Genomic DNA, 20593 nt, shown 5'->3' with positions numbered 1-20593 from the left:
AGAGCGACCTGATTGGCCTTTTGTTATGTTGCTGTTACACTGTACTACCACAGTGGAAAGAAATTCAACTAAACTTTCCATATTAAGAACATGAAACAACACCAGTAGCATCTGTTTGTTGTGTGATATTTAGTTCTCATGATGGGTTCCCAAATCTGACACTTTAAACACAGAAGGTCTTATAGGAGAGATATTGTAAACTCAACAGATATGTTGAGTTTACAATATGTTTCCTGTGAAGAAAATCAACAGCAAAGTGTTTTATTGCAGGCGGCAAAACACTAAAGCAATGATTTTATTAATTAAAATACTATCAGTGTGTATTACATTTTTTTTTACAATCTATACAACAGTTATTGAAAATCATCAAAATTGCATGCAAGCCTGCTGGTGACAGCAGTGAAAAAGTCAGGGAGTCATCATACTGATTAGGATTCATCCTCTGGGGACTATGATTATCTGTTCAAAATGCCATGGCAACAGCTGCCATGATATTTCAGTTAGGACCAAAGAGATGGTCTAACCACCAACGCTGACATCAGTAAATCCATGCTGCTAGCAAGGTTAAAAACCTACCAGGGCATTTATAACAGAGAAAACCAGGAAGGACCGGCCAATCCAGGTGCCCCTCAACATCAGTAATGACCCGCCCACTTCGCCTGTCAGTCATCTGTAGTGAAACACGTCAGCTGGGCAGAAGCCTATCCCAACATGCATTAGGTGAAAGGCAGTAGCAGTTTCTGGGCTTTCACAGAAACTCAAAGGACAAATCAGAGTTCACGATATTACTGGGACCCATGTGAACCTGGAGCGATACCCAGTTAAACTCCACTCATGAAAAACCAAGAGGGACAATGCAAACATCTCTCTTTTTAAAGGAAGCTTTGTTCCTACATTAACTGCAAGTACAAAACTGCATAAACTACATGAAGCGCTTTGCCAGTATAAACTACCATGAGATCCAGCGGCCTGGGTTCTTTCACCTGTACTACACTCTATGCTATTTTCTCTAAATGATATATCCTTATTTAAACTTATATGAAATTAATGTCTAATAATATTAATGTGTAATTTTAACACCTGAACTTATCACTGTTGACCTTCGGCTTTCACTTTATCTTACTTTTATTAAACCAACAAAGAGGAAAATGATGTGAAATCATTTACCAAGAATTTAAATGAAGTAAGATAAAATCCTTCAGAGTCATTCTAAGGCATCACTTAATCAAAAACAAAAACAAACAAAAAAACAAACAAACAAACAAAAGAAAACACAACAGCCCTTTTTCTACCAAGATAATGGAAAAATCAAACGACCTGGCAGGATATACTTTATGAGTTTAAGATGGCATGAATTATGCATGAATCAACAACAACAACAACAACAACAACAACAACAACAACAACAACAATAATTTACTGGTTATACTCTGAATGCAGTTCGGGTGAGATGTGTGTGTGGTAACTTACATCTGTACTGATGGCATCTTCACTCACACCAGTTACTGGTCAGCAGTTCAACAGTCTCCTGTTCCGGCCACAGTCCCACTGACGAGTCCCGGTGGTGATGGAAGAAAAGAAAATCCAACCTCGGTCTCAGTTGCAGCGAGAAAAGGAAACAGGTCCCGCTCAACACCAGAGATGCAACTGCGCTTCTTTGCTAACACAGTGCGCTGTCTGGTGCAGTGTGCAGGCTTCAAAGTCCATACATGAATGCTAGCATGCCATTAGCAAGTCTGCTAACTAATAGCTATGCGGCAGATTAACTCCCAGACACTCAGTGCAATCTGCAAAGACTTCTAGCCTTGAAACACACTTCTTATAAATGAGTCAGGCGACTACTAGAGTCTCTATATCTTACACTTGGTTTACAACTGTAGCTATTCGTCATGTGACGTCACGGGGATGGTTCGCTGTTTGTCTGTGTGGTTGTTGTTTGATTGTTTGTCACTAGGAGTTGTTGGTAAATGGATGATGGATAGAGACGAGAGCAAAAGACACAGCAAAAGAAGTGGATGGTCTTTTTGTATTGCCCCTGGATGCTCATGAGTACTACTGCACAAAAGAGAACAGTACACTGGGATAAATCAAGTTTCATTCATTCATTCACTCTAATGTGCATGGCTATAATTAACATAGAAATTCTCAGAAATCCATAGAAACTCTCTCTATTGTGCTCATATGGACCACAATGGAAATTAGTTTTTACTTTTTTGTGTTATTCTTGACATTAATAAATAAACAGGCTAACCCTTACCCTAACCCTGACATTTTATATTTGTTTCAATACATCACATAAATATAATCAAAACAATGTTGATAGTAGCTGCGACATGACAGGCCCCTCTTGCAAGCTACCATTAGAAGCACAGTGGTGCATCACAGGCTCCAGTGTCTCAGCTCAGACGTCCCTTGACAACACAACAGCTGAAATGTCGGATTAGTTGTAATGAAGCCAATGTTGTCACGTATGAGATGCTTCATGTTGACCTGGAATTGCAATATAAACCCTGCACTGGCATCACCTCTTCTTCGAAGTAAAAAATGTAAAAAAAAAAAAACAGTAAAAAAACGATTTACTGGATCTGACTTTTTTTTTTTTAAGATGAATGAAGTTTGCTTACACACAGGTCAAATGTGAATCAAATGATGACAGTTTATAACAGTTCAGAAGTTTGTTTATTAATAAATGAAACAACACACGTTCATACATGACAAATTCCCTTTAGTACAGGTTTTTGTATTGCGCTGATACGGAGCTGAAGGGCTCGGCAGGAAATGAAACTATAATAAAAGTGTATAACAAGAAAGGTAACGCTGCAAGATCTTGAAACTCTTTGAAAACCCAATAAAATACACACAATAAAGGACAACAAATTATAAGGTTGAAATGCTGAAGTATTAAATGTTATTTTTGCATCATAATTGTTTAATTCTTTTTCTGAACTAACTGAATTCAAAAATATTATTCAATGTTTGCAAACAATTTGTCCAAAATATATAACAATTATGCATAAAACATAAAATGTATCCAAAGTATAATATTATGTTAACAACTTCAGAGGTAAAATGCAAACACCAGTGCTGCTACCCTGGTAATTTTCTGGCATATTGTGCCACACAAATTTCTTTTTAGTACCATCAATTATTAAAGCCAGTGTTTGAACTGTTATTCCATCACAAAAGTCCTGACATCAGTGTAGATCGTCTCTTCCTTTGCTGTTGCTTTCCTTCTCCCTGCTTGCCCAGTTTTTCTCATGGTAATGTTTGGTGTAGAATAAACCAGAGAGTCCTCATTTCTCTGAGGAAAAAAAATGCACCAATTGAAAATGAGAGGATTGATTTCAATACATGTACAAAAATGACTGATAATTATTTTATAGCTACATGTTTATATTCTTTACCTGCTGACTTTGATGATTACCACTGGCTGCTGCAGCATTTGTTTGCAGACTGACGGCAGCTATATTAATAAAAATAAGTCACAGTAAAAAATGATTCACTGGATCTGACTTTTTCTTTTTTTTTAAAGATGAATGAAGTTTGCTTACACACAGGTCAAATGTGAATCAAATGATGACAGTTTATAACAGTTCAATAGATTGATGTATGAGCAACTTTTCTTACCGTTGCAACAACCACAAGATTTCATTGTGATGGCACAAACAAGGAAGGCTATAACAATCAGACTCACAGCCAAAGCACCAAACAACAGAAGGACAATTGTATTGTCCTTTTGTGAATCACACGTGTCGACAACTGGAACTTTAAATAAAGAAAATAGAAAATTTTAGAAATAGCAAAAAAAAAAAAAATTGACAATATTTGATGGTATGTTAATAAAATAATGATAATTTCCTCATTACATAGAAATATGGTGCTGTTACCTTTAATGTCCACTTTTGTTCCATTTCCAAATAATATCTGTCCACACGTGGCCACAGCGCAGTAATGAGTCCCAGCATCAGAGGAGCTGACGATCTTTGAGAAGTTGTAGACACATTTCTGTGTCGACTGAGCTTCAGGATTCTTTTCACACTGATTCACAGTGTTTTCATGAGCATAAATTAAACTGGGATGAGATTCATCTGCTCCGGCTCTGAACCAGTACACACTGTGATCTCCTGGACACGTTTTCCTCTCAAGGTCAGAGAGGACTGAACACCGGAGAGTCGCTGAGTCTTCTGGACGGACTGGATCAGATACAAAGTCTTCCGTGATGGCAATGATGTCAGGTTCTGGCTCTAGGAAATTAAAAAAACAAAAAATAAACGTGTTTTATTCAGTTCATTGAGGATACATTGCAGGAGGGGCATATATATTACAATTGTTTATTCATAAACAAAAGACAAAGACTGGTCACTTTTATATGAATTATGTAAACATACAGTGTATTAACTAAATATATACAAGTAAGAAAGTAAATAAAACTGCTGTTATAAACGATGTATAATTCTACGATTCTTATGACATCTGGCATCTTTTGCTGTTTTTGCTGGATTTACCTTTGACTCTCAGAAATATTCCTTTCAGAAATGTAATGTTAAGTTTTTCTACTTGTAGGCAGTAGTAGATTGCAGTGTCGCTGAACTGTGCTTTGGAAATACGCTTAACATATTTTTCAAGCTCTTGTTTTGCTTTTATGTGATGAGTTTCCTTAACACTGTTTTCATCTAAAGTAAAGTAAGTAAATTGTCCTCCTAAACTTTCAGGAAATGTTCCAGAAACAAGCCTGATCCAAAATAAGCGTGCAGACTGCAAAGTTCCCTGGCGGGTACATGTCAGAGTCACAGTTTCTCCAACATTAACAGTCTTTGTCTCGAAGATGTGTTCATCTGCGCATCCTGAAAATAAAATAAAGACAGAGGAATGATTAACGACAGGGATACAGTCATATGCCTTCTCTATATTAATGCAAAAAGACGGCGATGTATTTTAAATATTTCTGGAGTAAATACTTACGCCCGATTTTGAGCACGAGCAGCATATGTATTATGATCAGCATTCTCTGATTTCACCAGCTGGGACAGCAGTTAATTTAGACCCCACTATAACAAGATTCGACTTAATGTAGTCATAGCAAATGGGAGGGAACGATTTCAGAGCGACCTGATTGGCCTTTTGTTATGTTGCTGTTACACTGTACTACCACAGTGGAAAGAAATTCAACTAAACTTTCCATATTAAGAACATGAAACAACACCAGTAGCATCTGTTTGTTGTGTGATATTTAGTTCTCATGATGGGTTCCCAAATCTGACACTTTAAACACAGAAAGTCTTATAGGAGAGATATTGTAAACTCAACAGATATGTTGAGTTTACAATATGTTTCCTGTGAAGAAAATCAACAGCAAAGTGTTTTATTGCAGGCGGCAAAACACTAAAGCAATGATTTTATTAATTCAAATACTATCAGTGTGTATTACATTTTTTTTACAATCTATACAACAGTTATTGAAAATCATCAAAATTGCATGCAAGCCTGCTGGTGACAGCAGTGAAAAAGTCAGGGAGTCATCATACTGATTAGGATTCATCCTCTGGGGACTATGATTATCTGTTCAAAATGCCATGGCAACAGCTGCCATGATATTTCAGTTAGGACCAAAGAGATGGTCTAACCACCAACGCTGACATCACTAAATCCATGCTGCTAGCAAGGTTAAAAACCTACCAGGGCATTTATAACAGAGAAAACCAGGAAGGACCGGCCAATCCAGGTGCCCCTCAACATCAGTAATGACCCGCCCACTTCGCCTGTCAGTCATCTGTAGTGAAACACGTCAGCTGGGCAGAAGCCTATCCCAACATGCATTAGGTGAAAGGCAGTAGCAGTTTCTGGGCTTTCACAGAAACTCAAAGGACAAATCAGAGTTCACGATATCACTGGGACCCATGTGAACCTGGAGCGATACCCAGTTAAACTCCACTCATGAAAAACCAAGAGGGACAATGCAAACATCTCTCTTTTTAAAGGAAGCTTTGTTCCTACATTAACTGCAAGTACCAAACTGCATAAACTACATGAAGCGCTTTGCCAGTATAAACTACCATGAGATCCAGCGGCCTGGGTTCTTCCACCTGAACTACACTTTATGGTATTTTCTCTAAATGATATATCCTTATTTAAACTTATATGAAATTAATGTCTAATAATATTAATGTGTAATTTTAACACCTGAACTTATCACTGTTGACCCTCGGCTTTCACTTTATCTTACTTTTATTAAACCAACAAAGAGGAAAATGATGTGAAATCATTTACCAAGAATTTAAATGAAGTAAGATAAAATCCTTCAGTCATTCTAAGGCATCACTTAATCAAAAACAAAAACAAACAAACAAACAAACAAACAATCAAAAGAAAACACAACAGCCCTTTTTCTACCAAGATAATGGAAAAATGAAACGACCTGGCAGGAAATACTCTACGAGTTTAAGATGGCATGAATTATGCATGAATCAACAACAACAACAACAACAACAACAACAACAACAACAACAACAACAACAACAACAACAACAACAACAACAACAATAATTTACTGGTTATACTCTGAATGCAGTTTGGGTGAGATGTGTGTGTGGTAACTTACAGCTGTACTGATGGCATCTTCACTCACACCAGTTACTGGTCAGCAGTTCAACAGTCTCCTGTTCCGGCCACAGTCCCACTGACGAGTCCCGGTGGTGATGGAAGAAAAGAAAATCCAACCTCGGTCTCAGTTGCAGCGAGAAAAGGAAACAGGTCCCACTCAACACCAGAGATGCAACTGCGCTTCTTTGCTAACACAGTGCGCTGTCTGGTGCAGTGTGCAGGCTTCAAAGTCCATACATGAATGCTAGCATGCCATTAGCAAGTCTGCTAACTAATAGCTATGCGGCAGATTAACTCCCAGACACTCAGTGCAATCTGCAAAGACTTCTAGCTTTGAAACACACTTCTTATAAATGAGTCAGGCGACTACTAGAGTCTCTATATCTTACACTTGGTTTACAACTGTAGCTATTCGTCATGTGACGTCACGGGGATGGTTCGCTGTTTGTCTCTGTGGTTGTTGTTTGATGGTTTGTCACTAGGAGTTGTTGGTAAATATCACAATGGATAGAGACGAGGGCAAAAGACACAGCAAAAGAAGTGGATGGTCTTTTTGTATTGCCCCTGGATGCTCATGAGTACTACTGCACAAAAGAGAACAGTACACTGGGATAAATCAAGTTTCATTCATTCATTCACTCTAATGTGCATGGCTATAATTAACATAGAAATTCTCAGAAATCCATAGAAACTCTCTCTATTGTGCTCATATGGACCACAATGGAAATTAGTTTTTACTTTTTTGTGTTATTCTTGACATTAATAAATAAAGAGGCTAACCCTTACCCTAACCCTGACATTTTATATTTGTTTCAATACATCACATAAATATAATCAAAACAATGTTGATAGTAGCTGCGACGTGACAGGCCCCTCTTGCAAGCTACCATTAGAAGCACAGTGGTGCATCACAGGCTCCAGTGTCTCAGCTCAGACGTCCCTTGACAACACAACATCTGAAATGTCGGATTAGTTGTAATAAAGTAATGTTGTCACGTATGAGATGCTTCATGTTGACCTGGCATTGCAATAGAAACCCTGCACTGGCATCACCTCTTCTTCAAAACTTTCAAATTGCATTGTTGTACTAACGTGTAACTGGTCTGAAGTATTCTCGTGACATCAGCCATGAGGAAAAACAGTGTTGCTTGAGAAGTTGGTCACTGGAGTATAATTACAGGAAAGACAGGTTGCACAAAATCATGAGACATGACCCTGAAATTAAGTGAGATTTGCTGTTACCACTACTACTGTTATGAAAAGGTGGTGGGAGGGTGTGGGGGTGGTTTGTTGATCCTTTATCTCTGCTTGTCTATCTGTAGAAGTCACAGCATGCCACTGTTGCACACAGTCAGTGATGCATGGAAACTTGAGCATTGTTGTGGTCGGGCTTTAAAGCTCAGGTATAAATTCAAAGGGTCTTTTCTCTCTGTTTGACCCTCTGTTTTATTCTGTGTACATGACCATATGAACTGTGTGAACTGTTTTTAAACACAGTGTAGCTTGCAGTTTTTATGAAGCTACATCAGCCTTTTGCAAAATATAATTATTTCCTTCTTGGCAAGAGTTAAAAAAGCATATATATGAATTTAATCTCTATTCACTCAACAGAGATTGATTCAGGATGTGTTTAATAGTACAGCACAAAGAAACAACTGAATTATTGTTTACATTTTCTCATTAGTTAGCCACATAAATACAATATTCAAAAAACAAAATTGATTATTGATTATTTTACATTAGACCTTACCTTTTTTTTCTTAATTTTGTTTGAATAAAACCAAATTTGTTTTACACTGGTTTACAGATGTTAGGAAGCTTCCAGTGTCCCAGCGCTAAACAAAGCTAAAACCTGAGAGCCTACACTCAATAGAAAAAAACCCTGTGTGCTCATTTTGGTTGAATTGCAAAAGTGTGTTTGCCAAGTTTAGGGGGGAGTACGTTTTCTATGTTTCAGCCAATCAGTATGTCCTCTTCTCTGTAAACTGTGGTGATCTTGTGATCAAACCTCTTTGGGTGGAAAGATGTCAGTAGTGCAAGAGAAGGGTGCTGTACCACAATGATCGGAAGATTGGCTGCTTTGATTCTTGTGTGTAAGTACGCGACTTACCTAGTGTGACATAAATATCACTTGTTCTATGTTTACTGTGTGAAAAAAATAGCAATATATTTTCAGCGAGGCCCTGTAATAATCTTTATATGGCAGATTTTTAATTTATTTTTTCCTCGTGTGTTGTAACTGTTTGTTTGTCTCTTTTCTTTAGCTCTGACTCAAACTGCAGAGGTTCCTCATCTGATCTCTCTAACTGTGGTTGAAGTTGGTGACAATGCCACTTTCACATGTCCAGTCTCTGACATGGAAAACAAATTCATGCATTGGTATAAGCAGCCTCTTGGACAAATGGTCCAAACTGTTGCTGCAGTAATAATTAGTACAATAACAGTCACTGAACAATTTAAAAACTCACGTTTCACAGTAACAAAAGGAGATGATCAGTATCTTCTTACCATTAGAAATGTCAACAAAGTGGATGAAGCAACGTACTTCTGTCAAAGTGGAACATTGTATTCACAGACTGTCAGCAATGGCACATTCTTGGCTGTGAACGGTAAAATATCCTATACTTTTCAGTGCTTGAGCCTATGTGAGTGATCAAAAGGCTCATAAGTCACACAAATAATTTTGAATAAGAATTGTTTTTATCCTTTCCTTAAATTTAACCAAACAGGTCGTAATGAGCAGAAACATGTCTACGTGCATCAAAGTCCAGAGACAGCATCAGTTCAGCTGGGAGCCTCAATGACTCTCCAGTGTTCACTTCTCTACAAAAACAAAGAGAGCAGAGCCCAGTGTCCAGGTGAACACAGTGTGCACTGGTTCAGAGCTGGATCAGGAGGATTTCATCCAGGCATCATTTACACTCACAGCTACAGGAGTGATGAACAAGAGGAAAGGAGCTGTGTCTACAGTTTGTCCAAAACTATACAGAACTCCTATGATGCTGGGACATACTACTGTGCTGTGGTCACATGTGGAGAGATCCTGTTTGGTGAAGGAACCAAAGTGGAGACAAGTACGTATTTACAATTGTATTTGAATCATAAATGAGTCTTGTGTAATTTCATTTAGCGTAAATGTAAATGAATTTCAAGATGATTAGTCTGTTGGTTTCAGGAGGATAACTTAATGTACTAACTTTTCCATCTAGACATTTGAGACCTAAAACATTTGTTGTGCAAAAACATTGAAAATAAATTTCAGTCACAATAATTACATGATACGTTGTTTTTCCTCCTAGAAACATATGTGCCTTATTCCATTTCAAGTTACCTTTAATCAATGAATCAAACACTGTTCTCTACGATATGTCAGGTCTTTAGCTCAGAACTCAAATAAAACAACAGGACATTTTTGACTAAACATCATATTGAACATCAATGGTTTTCTAAATGCCATTGCTTGGCGTTCAAAAAACCAATGATTACTTCTTAATGTCTCTTGGAAAATGTTTATATTCAGGATCAGAGCTGGAGCCAGTCGTCCTTGTTCTTGGAGGACTGTTGGTCTGCTGCGTGGCTGTGGTTGGCATCCTTATTTACTGCTTAAATCAAAGGACAGTTTGCGAACATTGTAAAGGTAAGTTCACCGTACTCAACTTCTGATTTCGGTTATGCTTTCGATGCGTCGCTTTAAGAGCCTGAATGTATGAAATTACATTAATAATATTTTGCAAACCAGCTTGTAACTTCCATAAATATTTTAGGCCTATAGCACAGCACTTCAGAGAATGGTGTGGTATAAAACAATATTCTATATTTTCCCATATTTACATGTCACAAGCTGCATTGAGCACATTACAGGTTTTTTTCTTTAATGTAAAGCCAAAAACTGAAAATATGTCCCTTGTTCGTTCGTCCCTGTTATTGTAATGAAAGGTCGACAGTAACGCACAATGCTATTTTAATAATGTTAACGTTTATAGTTAACGCCAAGAGTGATCAGCACTACACTATGACAGCAGTAACCATATTCCTCATGTTTACACACAATGTGAAGGCTTTGTGTTTTTTTGTTTTTTAACAGGAGCAATGAGTTTTTCCCATCATCGTGGAGGAGAGGCAGTGAACTTTGCAGCACTGGATTTCTCTGCAAGAAGAGTGAAAAGAGGAAGGAAGAAGAGAGAGTCACCACAAGAGTGTGTGTACTCTGTTACATATTACCACAAGCAGCAAAACCCCTCTCTATAGGCAGAGCAACTCCCTATAGAGGCTCTCACCTTAGGGTGGGGGTTCACCTGTCAACAGTAGTTTTTATTGAAAAGATCCACACTGAAGGCTACTGAATTTTGCTTTTAAAAAATGTTCACATGGAACAGATGCAACACGCTTCTAGAAAACTACACATGGCAAGTAATCCTGTTAAATCCCTCTGAAGCTGTCAAAGTCCAAAACTTGATAAACTACTGTTTATGTAAGTGACAGATGGATTTCAGTTATTCTGTTGTTTGTAAATCTCAAGGAAACCAACACAATGACATATCCACAGCAGTAACAAACATTTCTTTATTGACATAGTTTGATATAGTTCGAAATCACGTTCACAAATAGTTTAAATGGTCACTCAACAAAAACAATCAAGCAAAAAGAAAAAAAAAGCCAATAGCATAAACTCTATAGAAATTTACTTACAACAGATCTATGGTCTCTGTGTCTAAACAAGATTCACACCGGTACCAGTGCAGGGCGCTGGCTGATATTCAGTACCAATCAGTATTTTTCTCTGACTGAAAACATGTAAACTTCAGATATTCCGCCCATCGAATATGTCTGTGCCAGGACTGAGTAAGGGAATTGGATCAGTACATTTCTACAAACTTATTCTGTTGTTAATTTTGTAGCTTTTCCTCCGTCGGATTTTAGTGATCATCATCACAACTCTACTTTCAGTGGTAGTCAGCTTTAATCATGGTGAATACGACTGTAGAATAAACCCATCTGTCCTCATCACTCTGAAAAAAGATACGAGACAACATAGTTAAAAAACCTTAAAGCCTTTTTTTAAAAGTTTAATCAAAACTGTAAATACTATAGCTTCTGACTTTTCTGACCAACATTGTTAACATGCAGAGAGACGGCAGCTGGATTTTGAAATAAAAAAAATGCACCAATTGAAAATGAGAGGATTGATTTCAATACATGTACATATAAAAATGACTGATAATTATTTTATAGCTACATGTTTATATTCTTTACCTGCTGACTTTGATGATTACCACTGGCTGCTGCAGCATTTGTTTGCAGACTGACGGCAGCTATATTAATAAAAATAAGTCACAGAAAAAATGATCCACTGGATCTGACTTTTTTTTTTTTTTTTTAAAGATGAATGAAGTTTGCTTATACACAGGTCAAATGTGAATCAAATGATGACAGTTTATAACAGTTCAATAGATTGATGTATGAGCAACTTTTCTTACCGTTGCAACAACCACAAGATTTCATTGTGATGGCACAAACAAGGAAGGCTATAACAATCAGACTCACAGCCAAAGCACCAAACAACAGAAGGACAATTGTATTGTCCTTTTGTGAATCACACGTGTCGACAACTGGAACTTTAAATAAAGAAAATAGAAAATTTTAGAAATAGCAAAAAAAAAAAAAAAATTGACAATATTTGATGGTATGTTAATAAAATGATGATAATTTCCTCATTATATAGAAATATGGTGCTGTTACCTTTAATGTCCACTTTTGTTCCATTTCCAAATAATATCTGTCCACACGTGGCCACAGCGCAGTAATGAGTCCCAGCATCAGAGGAGCTGACGATCTTTGAGAAGTTGTAGACACATTTCTGTGTCGACTGAGCTTCAGGATTCTTTTCACACTGATTCACAGTGTTTTCATGAGCATAAATTAAACTGGGATGAGATTCATCTGCTCCGGCTCTGAACCAGTACACACTGTGATCTCCTGGACACGTTTTCCTCTCAAGGTCAGAGAGGACTGAACACCGGAGAGTCGCTGAGTCTTCTGGACGGACTGGATCAGATACAAAGTCTTCCGTGATGGCAGTGATCTCAGGTTCTGGCTCTAGGAAATTAAAAAAACAAAAAATAAACGTGTTTTATTCAGTTCATTGAGGATACATTGCAGGAGGGGCATATATATTACAATTGTTTATTCATAAACAAAAGACAAAGTCTGGTCACTTTTATATGAATTATGTAAACATACAGTGTATTAACTAAATATATACAAGTAAGAAAGTAAGTAAAACTGCTGTTATAAACGATGTATAATTCTACGATTCTTATGACATCTGGCATCTTTTGCTGTTTTTGCTGGATTTACCTTTGACTCTCAGAAATATTCCTTTCAGAAATGTAATGTTAAGTTTTTCTACTAGTAGGCAGTAGTAGATTGCAGTGTCGCTGAACTGTGCTTTGGAAATATGCTTAACATATTTTTCAAGCTCTTGTTTTGCTTTTATGTGATGAGTTTCCTTAACACTGTTTTCATCTAACGTAAAGTAAGATAATTGTCCTCCTAAACTTTCAGGAAATGTTCCAGAAACAAGCCTGATCCAAAATAAGCGTGCAGACTGCGAAGTTCTCTGGCGGGTACATGTCAGAGTCACAGTTTCTCCAACATTAACAGTCTTTGTCTCGAAGATGTGTTCATCTGCGCATCCTGAAAATAAAATAAAGACAGAGGAATGATTAACGACAGGGATACAGTCATATGCCTTCTCTATATTAATGCAAAAAGACGGCGATGTATTTTAAATATTTCTGGAGTAAATACTTACGCCCGATTTTGAGCACGAGCAGCATATGTATTATGATCAGCATTCTCTGATTTCACCAGCTGGGACAGCAGTTAATTTAGACCCCACTATAACAAGATTCGACTTAATGTAGTCATAGCAAATGGGAGGGAACAATTTCAGAGCGACCTGATTGGCCTTTTGTTATGTTGCTGTTACACTGTACTACCACAGTGGAAAGAAATTCAACTAAACTTTCCATATTAAGAACATGAAACAACACCAGTAGCATCTGTTTGTTGTGTGATATTTAGTTCTCATGATGGGTTCCCAAATCTGACACTTTAAACACAGAAAGTCTTATAGGAGAGATATTGTAAACTCAACAGATATGTTGAGTTTACAATATGTTTCCTGTGAAAAAAATCAACAGCAAAGTGTTTTATTGCAGGCGGCAAAACACTAAAGCAATGATTTTATTAATTAAAATACTATCAGTGTGTATTACATTTTTTTTACAATCTATACAACAGTTATTGAAAATCATCAAAATTGCATGCAAGCCTGCTGGTGACAGCAGTGAAAAAGTCAGGGAGTCATCATACTGATTAGGATTCATCCTCTGGGGACTATGATTATCTGTTCAAAATGCCATGGCAACAGCTGCCATGATATTTCAGTTAGGACCAAAGAGATGGTCTAACCACCAACGCTGACATCACTAAATCCATGCTGCTAGCAAGGTTAAAAACTTACCAGGGCATTTATAACAGAGAAAACCAGGAAGGACCGGCCAATCCAGGTGCCCCTCAACATCAGTAATGACCCGCCCACTTCGCCTGTCAGTCATCTGTAGTGAAACACGTCAGCTGGGCAGAAGCTTATCCCAACATGCATTAGGTGAAAGGCAGTAGCAGTTTCTGGGCTTTCACAGAAACTCAAAGGACAAATCAGAGTTCACGATATCACTGGGACCCATGTGAACCTGGAGCGATACGCAGTTAAAGTCCACTCATGAAAAAGCAAGAGGGACAATGCAAACATCTCTCTTTTTAAAGGAAGCTTTGTTCCTACATTAACTGCAAGTACAAAACTGCATAAACTACATGAAGCGCTTTGCCAGTATAAACTACCATGAGATCCAGCGGCCTGGGTTCTTCCACCTGAACTACACTCTGTGCTATTTTCTCTAAATGATATATCCTTATTTAAACTTATATGAAATTAATGTCTAATAATATTAATGTGTAATTTTAACACCTGAACTTATCACTGTTGACCCTCGGCCTTCACTTTATCTTACTTTTATTAAACCAACAAAGAGGAAAATGATGTGAAATCATTTACCAAGAATTTAAATGAATTAAGATAAAATCCTTCAGTCATTCTAAGGCATCACTTAATCAAAAACAAAAACAAACAAACAAACAAACAATCAAAAGAAAACACAACAGCCCTTTTTCTACCAAGATAATGGAAAAATCAAACGACCTGGCAGGAAATACTCTATGAGTTTAAGATGGCATGAATTATGCATGAATCAACAACAACAACAACAACAACAACAACAACAACAACAACAATAATTTACTGGTTATACTCTGAATGCAGTTCGGGTGAGATGTGTGTATGGTAACTTACAGCTGTACTGATGGCATCTTCACTCACACCAGTTACTGGTCAGCAGTTCAACAGTCTCCTGTTCCGGCCACAGTCCCACTGACGAGTCCCGGTGGTGATGGAAGAAAAGAAAATCCAACCTCGGTCTCAGTTGCAGCGAGAAAAGGAAACAGGTCCCGCTCAACACCAGAGATGCAACTGCGCTTCTTTGCTAACACAGTGCGCTGTCTGGTGCAGTGTGCAGGCTTCAAAGTCCATACATGAATGCTAGCATGCCATTAGCAAGTCTGCTAACTAATAGCTATGCGGCAGATTAACTCCCAGACACTCAGTGCAATCTGCAAAGACTTCTAGCCTTGAAACACACTTCTTATAAATGAGTCAGGCGACTACTAGAGTCTCTATATCTTACACTTGGTTTACAACTGTAGCTATTCGTCATGTGACGTCACGGGGATGGTTCGCTGTTTGTCTCTGTGGTTGTTGTTTGATGGTTTGTCACTAGGAGTTGTTGGTAAATATCACAATGGATAGAGACAAGGGCAAAAGACACAGCAAAAGAAGTGGATGGTCTTTTTGTATTGCCCCTGGATGCTCATGAGTACTACTGCACAAAAGAGAACAGTACACTGGGATAAATCAAGTTTCATTCATTCATTCACTGCATGGCTATAATTAACATAGAAATTCTCAGAAATCCATAGAAACTCTCTCTATTGTGCTCATATGGACCACAATGGAAATTAGTTTTTACTTTTTTGTGTTATTCTTGACATTAATAAATAAACAGGCTAACCCTTACCCTAACCCTGACATTTTATATTTATCACATAAATATAATCAAAACAATGTTGATAGTAGCTGCGACATGACAGGCCCCTCTTGCAAGCTACCATTAGAAGCACAGTGGTGCATCACAGGCTCCAGTGTCTCAGCTCAGACGTCCCTTGACAACACAACATCTGAAATGTCGGATTAGTTGTAATGAAGCCAATGTTGTCACGTATGAGATGCTTCATGTTGACCTGGCATTGCAATAGAAACCCTGCACTGGCATCACCTCTTCTTCAAAACTTTCAAATTGCATTGTTGTACTAACGTGTAACTGGTCTGAAGTATTCTCGTGACATCAGCCATGAGGAAAAACAGTGTTGCTTGAGAAGTTTGTCACTGGAGTATAATTACAGGAGACATGACCCTGAAATTAAGTGAGATTTGCTGTTACCACTACTACTGTTGTGAAAAGGTGGTGGGAGGGTGTGGGGGTGGTTTGTTGATCCTTTATCTCTGCTTGTCTATCTGTAGAAGTCACAGCATGCCACTGTTGCACACAGTCAGTGATGCATGGAAACTTGAGCATTGTTGTGGTCGGGCTTTAAAGCTCAGGTATAAATTCAAAGGGTCTTTTCTCTCTGTTTGACCCTCTGTTTTATTCTGTGTACATGACCATATGAACTGTGTGAACTGTTTTTAAACACAGTGTAGCTTGCAGTTTTTATGAAGATACATCAGCCTTTTGCAAAATATAATTATTTCCTTCTTGGCAAGAGTTAAAAAAAACATATATGAATTTAATCTCTATTCACTCAACAGAGATTGATTCAGGATGTGTTTAATAGTACAGCACAAAGAAACAACTGAATTATTTTTAACATTTTCTCATTAGTTAGCCACAGAAATACAATATTCAAAAAACAAAATTGATTATTGATTATTTTACATTAGACCTTACCTTTTTTTTCTTCATTTTGTTTGAATAAAACCAAATTTGTTTTACACTGGTTTACAGATGTTAGGAAGCTTCCAGTGTCCCAGCGCTAAACAAAGCTAAAACCTGAGAGCCTACACTCAATAGGAAAAAACCCTGTGTGCTCATTTTGGTTGAATTGCAAAAGTGTGTTTGCCAAGTTTAGGGGGGAGTACGTTTTCTCTGTTTCAGCCAATCAGTATGTCCTCTCCTCTGTAAACTGTGGTGATCTTGTGATCAAACCTCTTTGGGTGGAAAGATGTCAGTAGTGCAAGAGAAGGGTGCTGTACCACAATGATCGGAAGATTGGCTGCTTTGATTCTTGTGTGTAAGTACGCGACTTACCTAGTGTGACATAAATATCACTTGTTCTATGTTTACTGTGTGAAAAAAATAGCAATATATTTTGAGCGAGGCCCTGTAATAATCTTTATATGGCAGATTTTTAATTTATTTTTTCCTCATGTGTTGTAACTGTTTGTTTGTCTCTTTTCTTCAGCTCTGACTCAAACTGCAGAGGTTCCTCATCTGATCTCTTTGACTGTGGTTGAAGTTGGTGACAATGCCACTTTCACATGTCCAGTCTCTGACACGGAAAACAAAATCACACATTGGTATAAGCAGCCTCTTGGACAAATGGTCCAAACTGTTGCTGCAGTAATACTTAGTAAGATAACAGTCACTGAACAATTTAAAGACTCACGTTTCACAGTAACAAAAGGAGATGATCAGTATCTTCTTACCATTAGAAATGTCAACAAAGTGGATGAAGCAACGTACTTCTGTCAAAGTGGAACATTGTATTCACAGACTGTCAGCAATGGCACATTCTTGGCTGTGAACGGTAAAATATCCTATACTTTTCAGTGCTTGAGCCTATGTGAGTGATCAAAAGGCTCATAAGTCACACAAATAATTTTGAATAAGAATTGTTTTTATCCTTTCCTTAAATTTAACCAAACAGGTCGTAATGAGCAGAAACATGTCTACGTGCATCAAAGTCCGGAGACAGCATCAGTTCAGCTGGGAGCCTCAATGACTCTCCAGTGTTCACTTCTCTACACGAACAAAGAGAGCAGAGCCCAGTGTCCAGGTGAACACAGTGTGCACTGGTTCAGAGCTGGATCAGGAGGATTTCATCCAGGCATCATTTACACTCACAGCTACAGGAGTGATGAACAAGAGGAAAGGAGCTGTGTCTACAGTTTGTCCAAAACTATACAGAACTCCTCTGATGCTGGGACTTACTACTGTGCTGTGGTCACATGTGGAGAGATCCTGTTTGGTGAAGGAACTAAAGTGGAGACAAGTACGTATTTACAATTGGATTTGAATCATAAATGAGTCTTGATGAATTTAGGTTGTTTAAAATATATAGTCCATGTAGGCTGATGGTTTTCATTCAAGTTTGAGAGAGTGACTTATAGTTGATAAAAACATGAAGCCAATTGCTATGAACTAAATGAAATAATAATCCTATTGTATACCAGTTGACAAAATGTCATTACTTTGAAATATGCCAGTGTTGCCAATATAATTATTACTCCCAAGAGTCCACAATCTAATAATGTTTAATGTGACTGAGGATATTTTTGTGATTTAGGATCAGGACGGGACCCAGTTGTCGTTGTGCTCGGAGGGTTGCTGGCCTGCTGTGTCACTGTGATTGTCATCCTCATTTTCTGTGTGAATCAAAGAGTTTGTGAACATTGCAAAGGTAGGTTGATCATACATAAATGTTCTATTCATTAATTTAATTATGCTTAGGATGCAACAGTGATTAGCTTTTGTTTTATTTTTGATCTCAATTAAGCTTTCTGAGACCCAACCATGAAAGCCAGAAATTATAGTACATTTCTATTAAATTAAAATTTATGGGCTTGTGATTCGAGGGTTGGCAGTTTAAGTCCTGAAAAATCTTAGTCTGAACATCCACCTGAGTGTCTTTGGAACAACATGCATCCATGTTACTTTTTTACATCTGTCAAATAGTACTCAAATATTTTATTCAAGTAAGAGTACCACTGCCACAGACCAAAGTAAAAGTATATGTTCTGTAGTCAGAGGATTTGAAATGTGACTGTTACACCTGAGTTACTGGAAAACCCCTTGTATTTGTCTTTCCTGACTCATTAGATGTTGGTCTGAGTGTGTTGCATCAAAATGGTAACTTCTAGAAACAATGTATGGTTACTCCTTCGCGGGACAACAAGGTGCTACAGCCGAAATTAAAAGCTTTATTTTTATTTACAGTAGCAATGAGTGATTCCCGTCTCCGTGGACATGACAGGTCAGCTGTTGATGGATCAAATAATGTGGTAAATATATTCTAAAGCTGTCATAATCAATACTATTATATTAAGAATGGATCGAATGACTGTGTACAGAGAAAGGTGTTGACAATATAGTATATAGAGCTTGTTATAGGTCAAAGTTGTGGGTCCAGTCTATGTGCAATGGAGGACAAAGAGTAGCCTAATACTTTCAAACAAACTGTACACCAATTCAATTTTAAATTAAACCAATTAACTTTTAATTAAAAGTTTTAATGTTTGTTGGGAGTCAACTACACATGATGACATAGCCAACACCATATGATTTATATTATTTTTTAACTCATCTTGACATTACAGCTCTAATCTAACAAATATTAGCAATTAACACAATCAGTATGTTTATATTTACAGGATGGTGAAGCAGTGAACTATGTAGCACTGAATTTCTCTGCAAAGAAAGCAAAAAGATTGAAGAAGCGAGAGTCGCCACAGGAGTGTTTGTAGCTCATCCTGTTGTGTGTTATGATACAGTATTTCATTTCTAACTGTAACCCAATCACTTAGTTTTTTCCCTGACAAAAATGCTGAACATAGCCTTAAGACCTGGTCACAACAGGATTTAAAATGGCAAAATATCAGTGGATTTACCAGATGGAGGAAGAAATGCTTCATGACAAGTTTAGTTTTGAGAGTCAAAAACTTGGAATTTGCGTCATTGTGCAGCAGGAAGGCATTTTGACAGTGGTGACTTTTAAGGGGAAGAAAAGCCTAAAGAGCCCAAAATGGAGGAAGCTATCATCTCCTATTAGTTGTGCTGCACCATTTTATTTAAGCTCTTGTGTTAGAGTAAAAGTGTTTCACAAAAGCTCAAACATTTTGTTTACAGTTATGAGACAGGAGTTAATGGTATTATGTCTTTTGAATAAATGTTTGTGTATTTAGCGTCCTGCTAATGACTTGCTGTGCTAACACGCTAATGTGTTTGCTAACCAACCATGAGCTTGTTAGCTCAAAGAGCTTTATTTGCCCCGCAATAGTGTTTTTGTGTACAATAGTGAAAAAAATGCCAGGGTGTAGTAACCAGAACAGCATAGAGAAAACAGACAGAATGTCCAGGTGCTACTGAGACTGACTGAGTGAGAGAGTTAGCGGTCAGTTCACCAGCTACAGCGGTTCATTGACTAGCACTGCGAGTAAAGTTATCAAGCTTCTAGACACAAATACTTCGCAAAAATGCACAAATTAATTTAGCAGTACCACTTTCTGATATGACCAGGTCTTAAGGCATTTAGACACAAGGATTCACCTAAAAAAGAGAAAAAAAAATATTGCTGACAATGCAGGTGTGTGTTATGAGATTTATATAGCCTATATTTTTATTTGTTCTGTTAATGTGTGTGTGATAGCTTGTACCAATATTTGTGTCAGATGGATTGCATACTGTGCTGATGTTTTGTTATTGTCAGAATTGGATATTTATGTTGTTTTCTGGTCAGACTGATAAAGTGAATAATTGAACCAATTGAATTCCTACTCCATTTAAGAAGAAATCCATGTTGTGAATACTGTTTTTTTGTA

General features: G+C 37.5%; 4 protein-coding genes across 9 annotated transcripts; 2 read left to right on the top strand and 2 right to left on the bottom strand.

The window, feature by feature from the left end:
* Positions 1–2675: 2675 nt before the first annotated feature.
* On the bottom strand, positions 2676–7002 carry LOC130174010 (uncharacterized). 4 transcript variants are annotated; one of them, XM_056383591.1, is made up of 7 exons: positions 6599–7002; positions 5677–5801; positions 4506–4844; positions 3888–4244; positions 3628–3765; positions 3405–3463; positions 2676–3301 (listed from the first exon to the last, which is right to left on the bottom strand). In XM_056383591.1, the coding sequence occupies exons 2-7, from the start codon at positions 5768–5770 to the stop codon at positions 3170–3172; spliced, it is 1119 nt and encodes a 372-aa protein (XP_056239566.1). In that variant the 5' UTR covers positions 5771–5801; positions 6599–7002; the 3' UTR covers positions 2676–3169. The 4 variants fall into 4 exon arrangements, with proteins under 4 accessions (XP_056239566.1, XP_056239568.1, XP_056239567.1 ...); XM_056383593.1 differs by having other exon boundaries at positions 5677–5770; XM_056383592.1 differs by lacking the exon at positions 6599–7002 and having other exon boundaries at positions 5677–5904.
* A 1629-nt stretch (positions 7003–8631) lies between these two features.
* On the top strand, positions 8632–11079 carry LOC130174014 (uncharacterized). The gene is made up of 5 exons (XM_056383598.1): positions 8632–8693; positions 8865–9209; positions 9330–9674; positions 10121–10237; positions 10685–11079. The coding sequence occupies exons 1-5, from the start codon at positions 8660–8662 to the stop codon at positions 10846–10848; spliced, it is 1005 nt and encodes a 334-aa protein (XP_056239573.1). The 5' UTR covers positions 8632–8659; the 3' UTR covers positions 10849–11079.
* Positions 11080–11144: 65 nt separating this feature from the next.
* LOC130174012 (uncharacterized) lies at positions 11145–16829 on the bottom strand. Of its 2 annotated transcripts, XM_056383596.1 has the most exons (8): positions 16725–16829; positions 15014–15091; positions 14129–14222; positions 12958–13296; positions 12340–12696; positions 12078–12215; positions 11854–11912; positions 11145–11609 (listed from the first exon to the last, which is right to left on the bottom strand). In XM_056383596.1, exons 3-8 carry the CDS (start codon positions 14220–14222, stop codon positions 11544–11546), a joined length of 1053 nt encoding a protein of 350 aa, XP_056239571.1. In that variant the 5' UTR covers positions 15014–15091; positions 16725–16829; the 3' UTR covers positions 11145–11543. The 2 variants fall into 2 exon arrangements, with proteins under 2 accessions (XP_056239571.1, XP_056239572.1); XM_056383597.1 differs by lacking the exons at positions 15014–15091; positions 16725–16829 and having other exon boundaries at positions 13415–14178.
* A 171-nt stretch (positions 16830–17000) lies between these two features.
* Positions 17001–20565, top strand: LOC130173189 (uncharacterized). 2 transcript variants are annotated; one of them, XM_056382174.1, is made up of 6 exons: positions 17001–17067; positions 17239–17583; positions 17704–18048; positions 18343–18456; positions 18993–19057; positions 19427–20565. In XM_056382174.1, exons 1-6 carry the CDS (start codon positions 17034–17036, stop codon positions 19517–19519), a joined length of 996 nt encoding a protein of 331 aa, XP_056238149.1. In that variant the 5' UTR covers positions 17001–17033; the 3' UTR covers positions 19520–20565. The 2 variants fall into 2 exon arrangements, with proteins under 2 accessions (XP_056238149.1, XP_056238150.1); XM_056382175.1 differs by lacking the exons at positions 18993–19057; positions 19427–20565 and adding an exon at positions 18876–18985.
* Positions 20566–20593: the final 28 nt, after the last annotated feature.

This window comes from Seriola aureovittata, chromosome 8 (assembly GCF_021018895.1).
Source record: "Seriola aureovittata isolate HTS-2021-v1 ecotype China chromosome 8, ASM2101889v1, whole genome shotgun sequence".
Taxonomy (NCBI): domain Eukaryota; kingdom Metazoa; phylum Chordata; class Actinopteri; order Carangiformes; family Carangidae; genus Seriola; species Seriola aureovittata.
The sequence above is the reverse complement of the archived record's forward strand: the minus strand, read 5'-3'. Positions and strand labels throughout refer to the sequence as shown.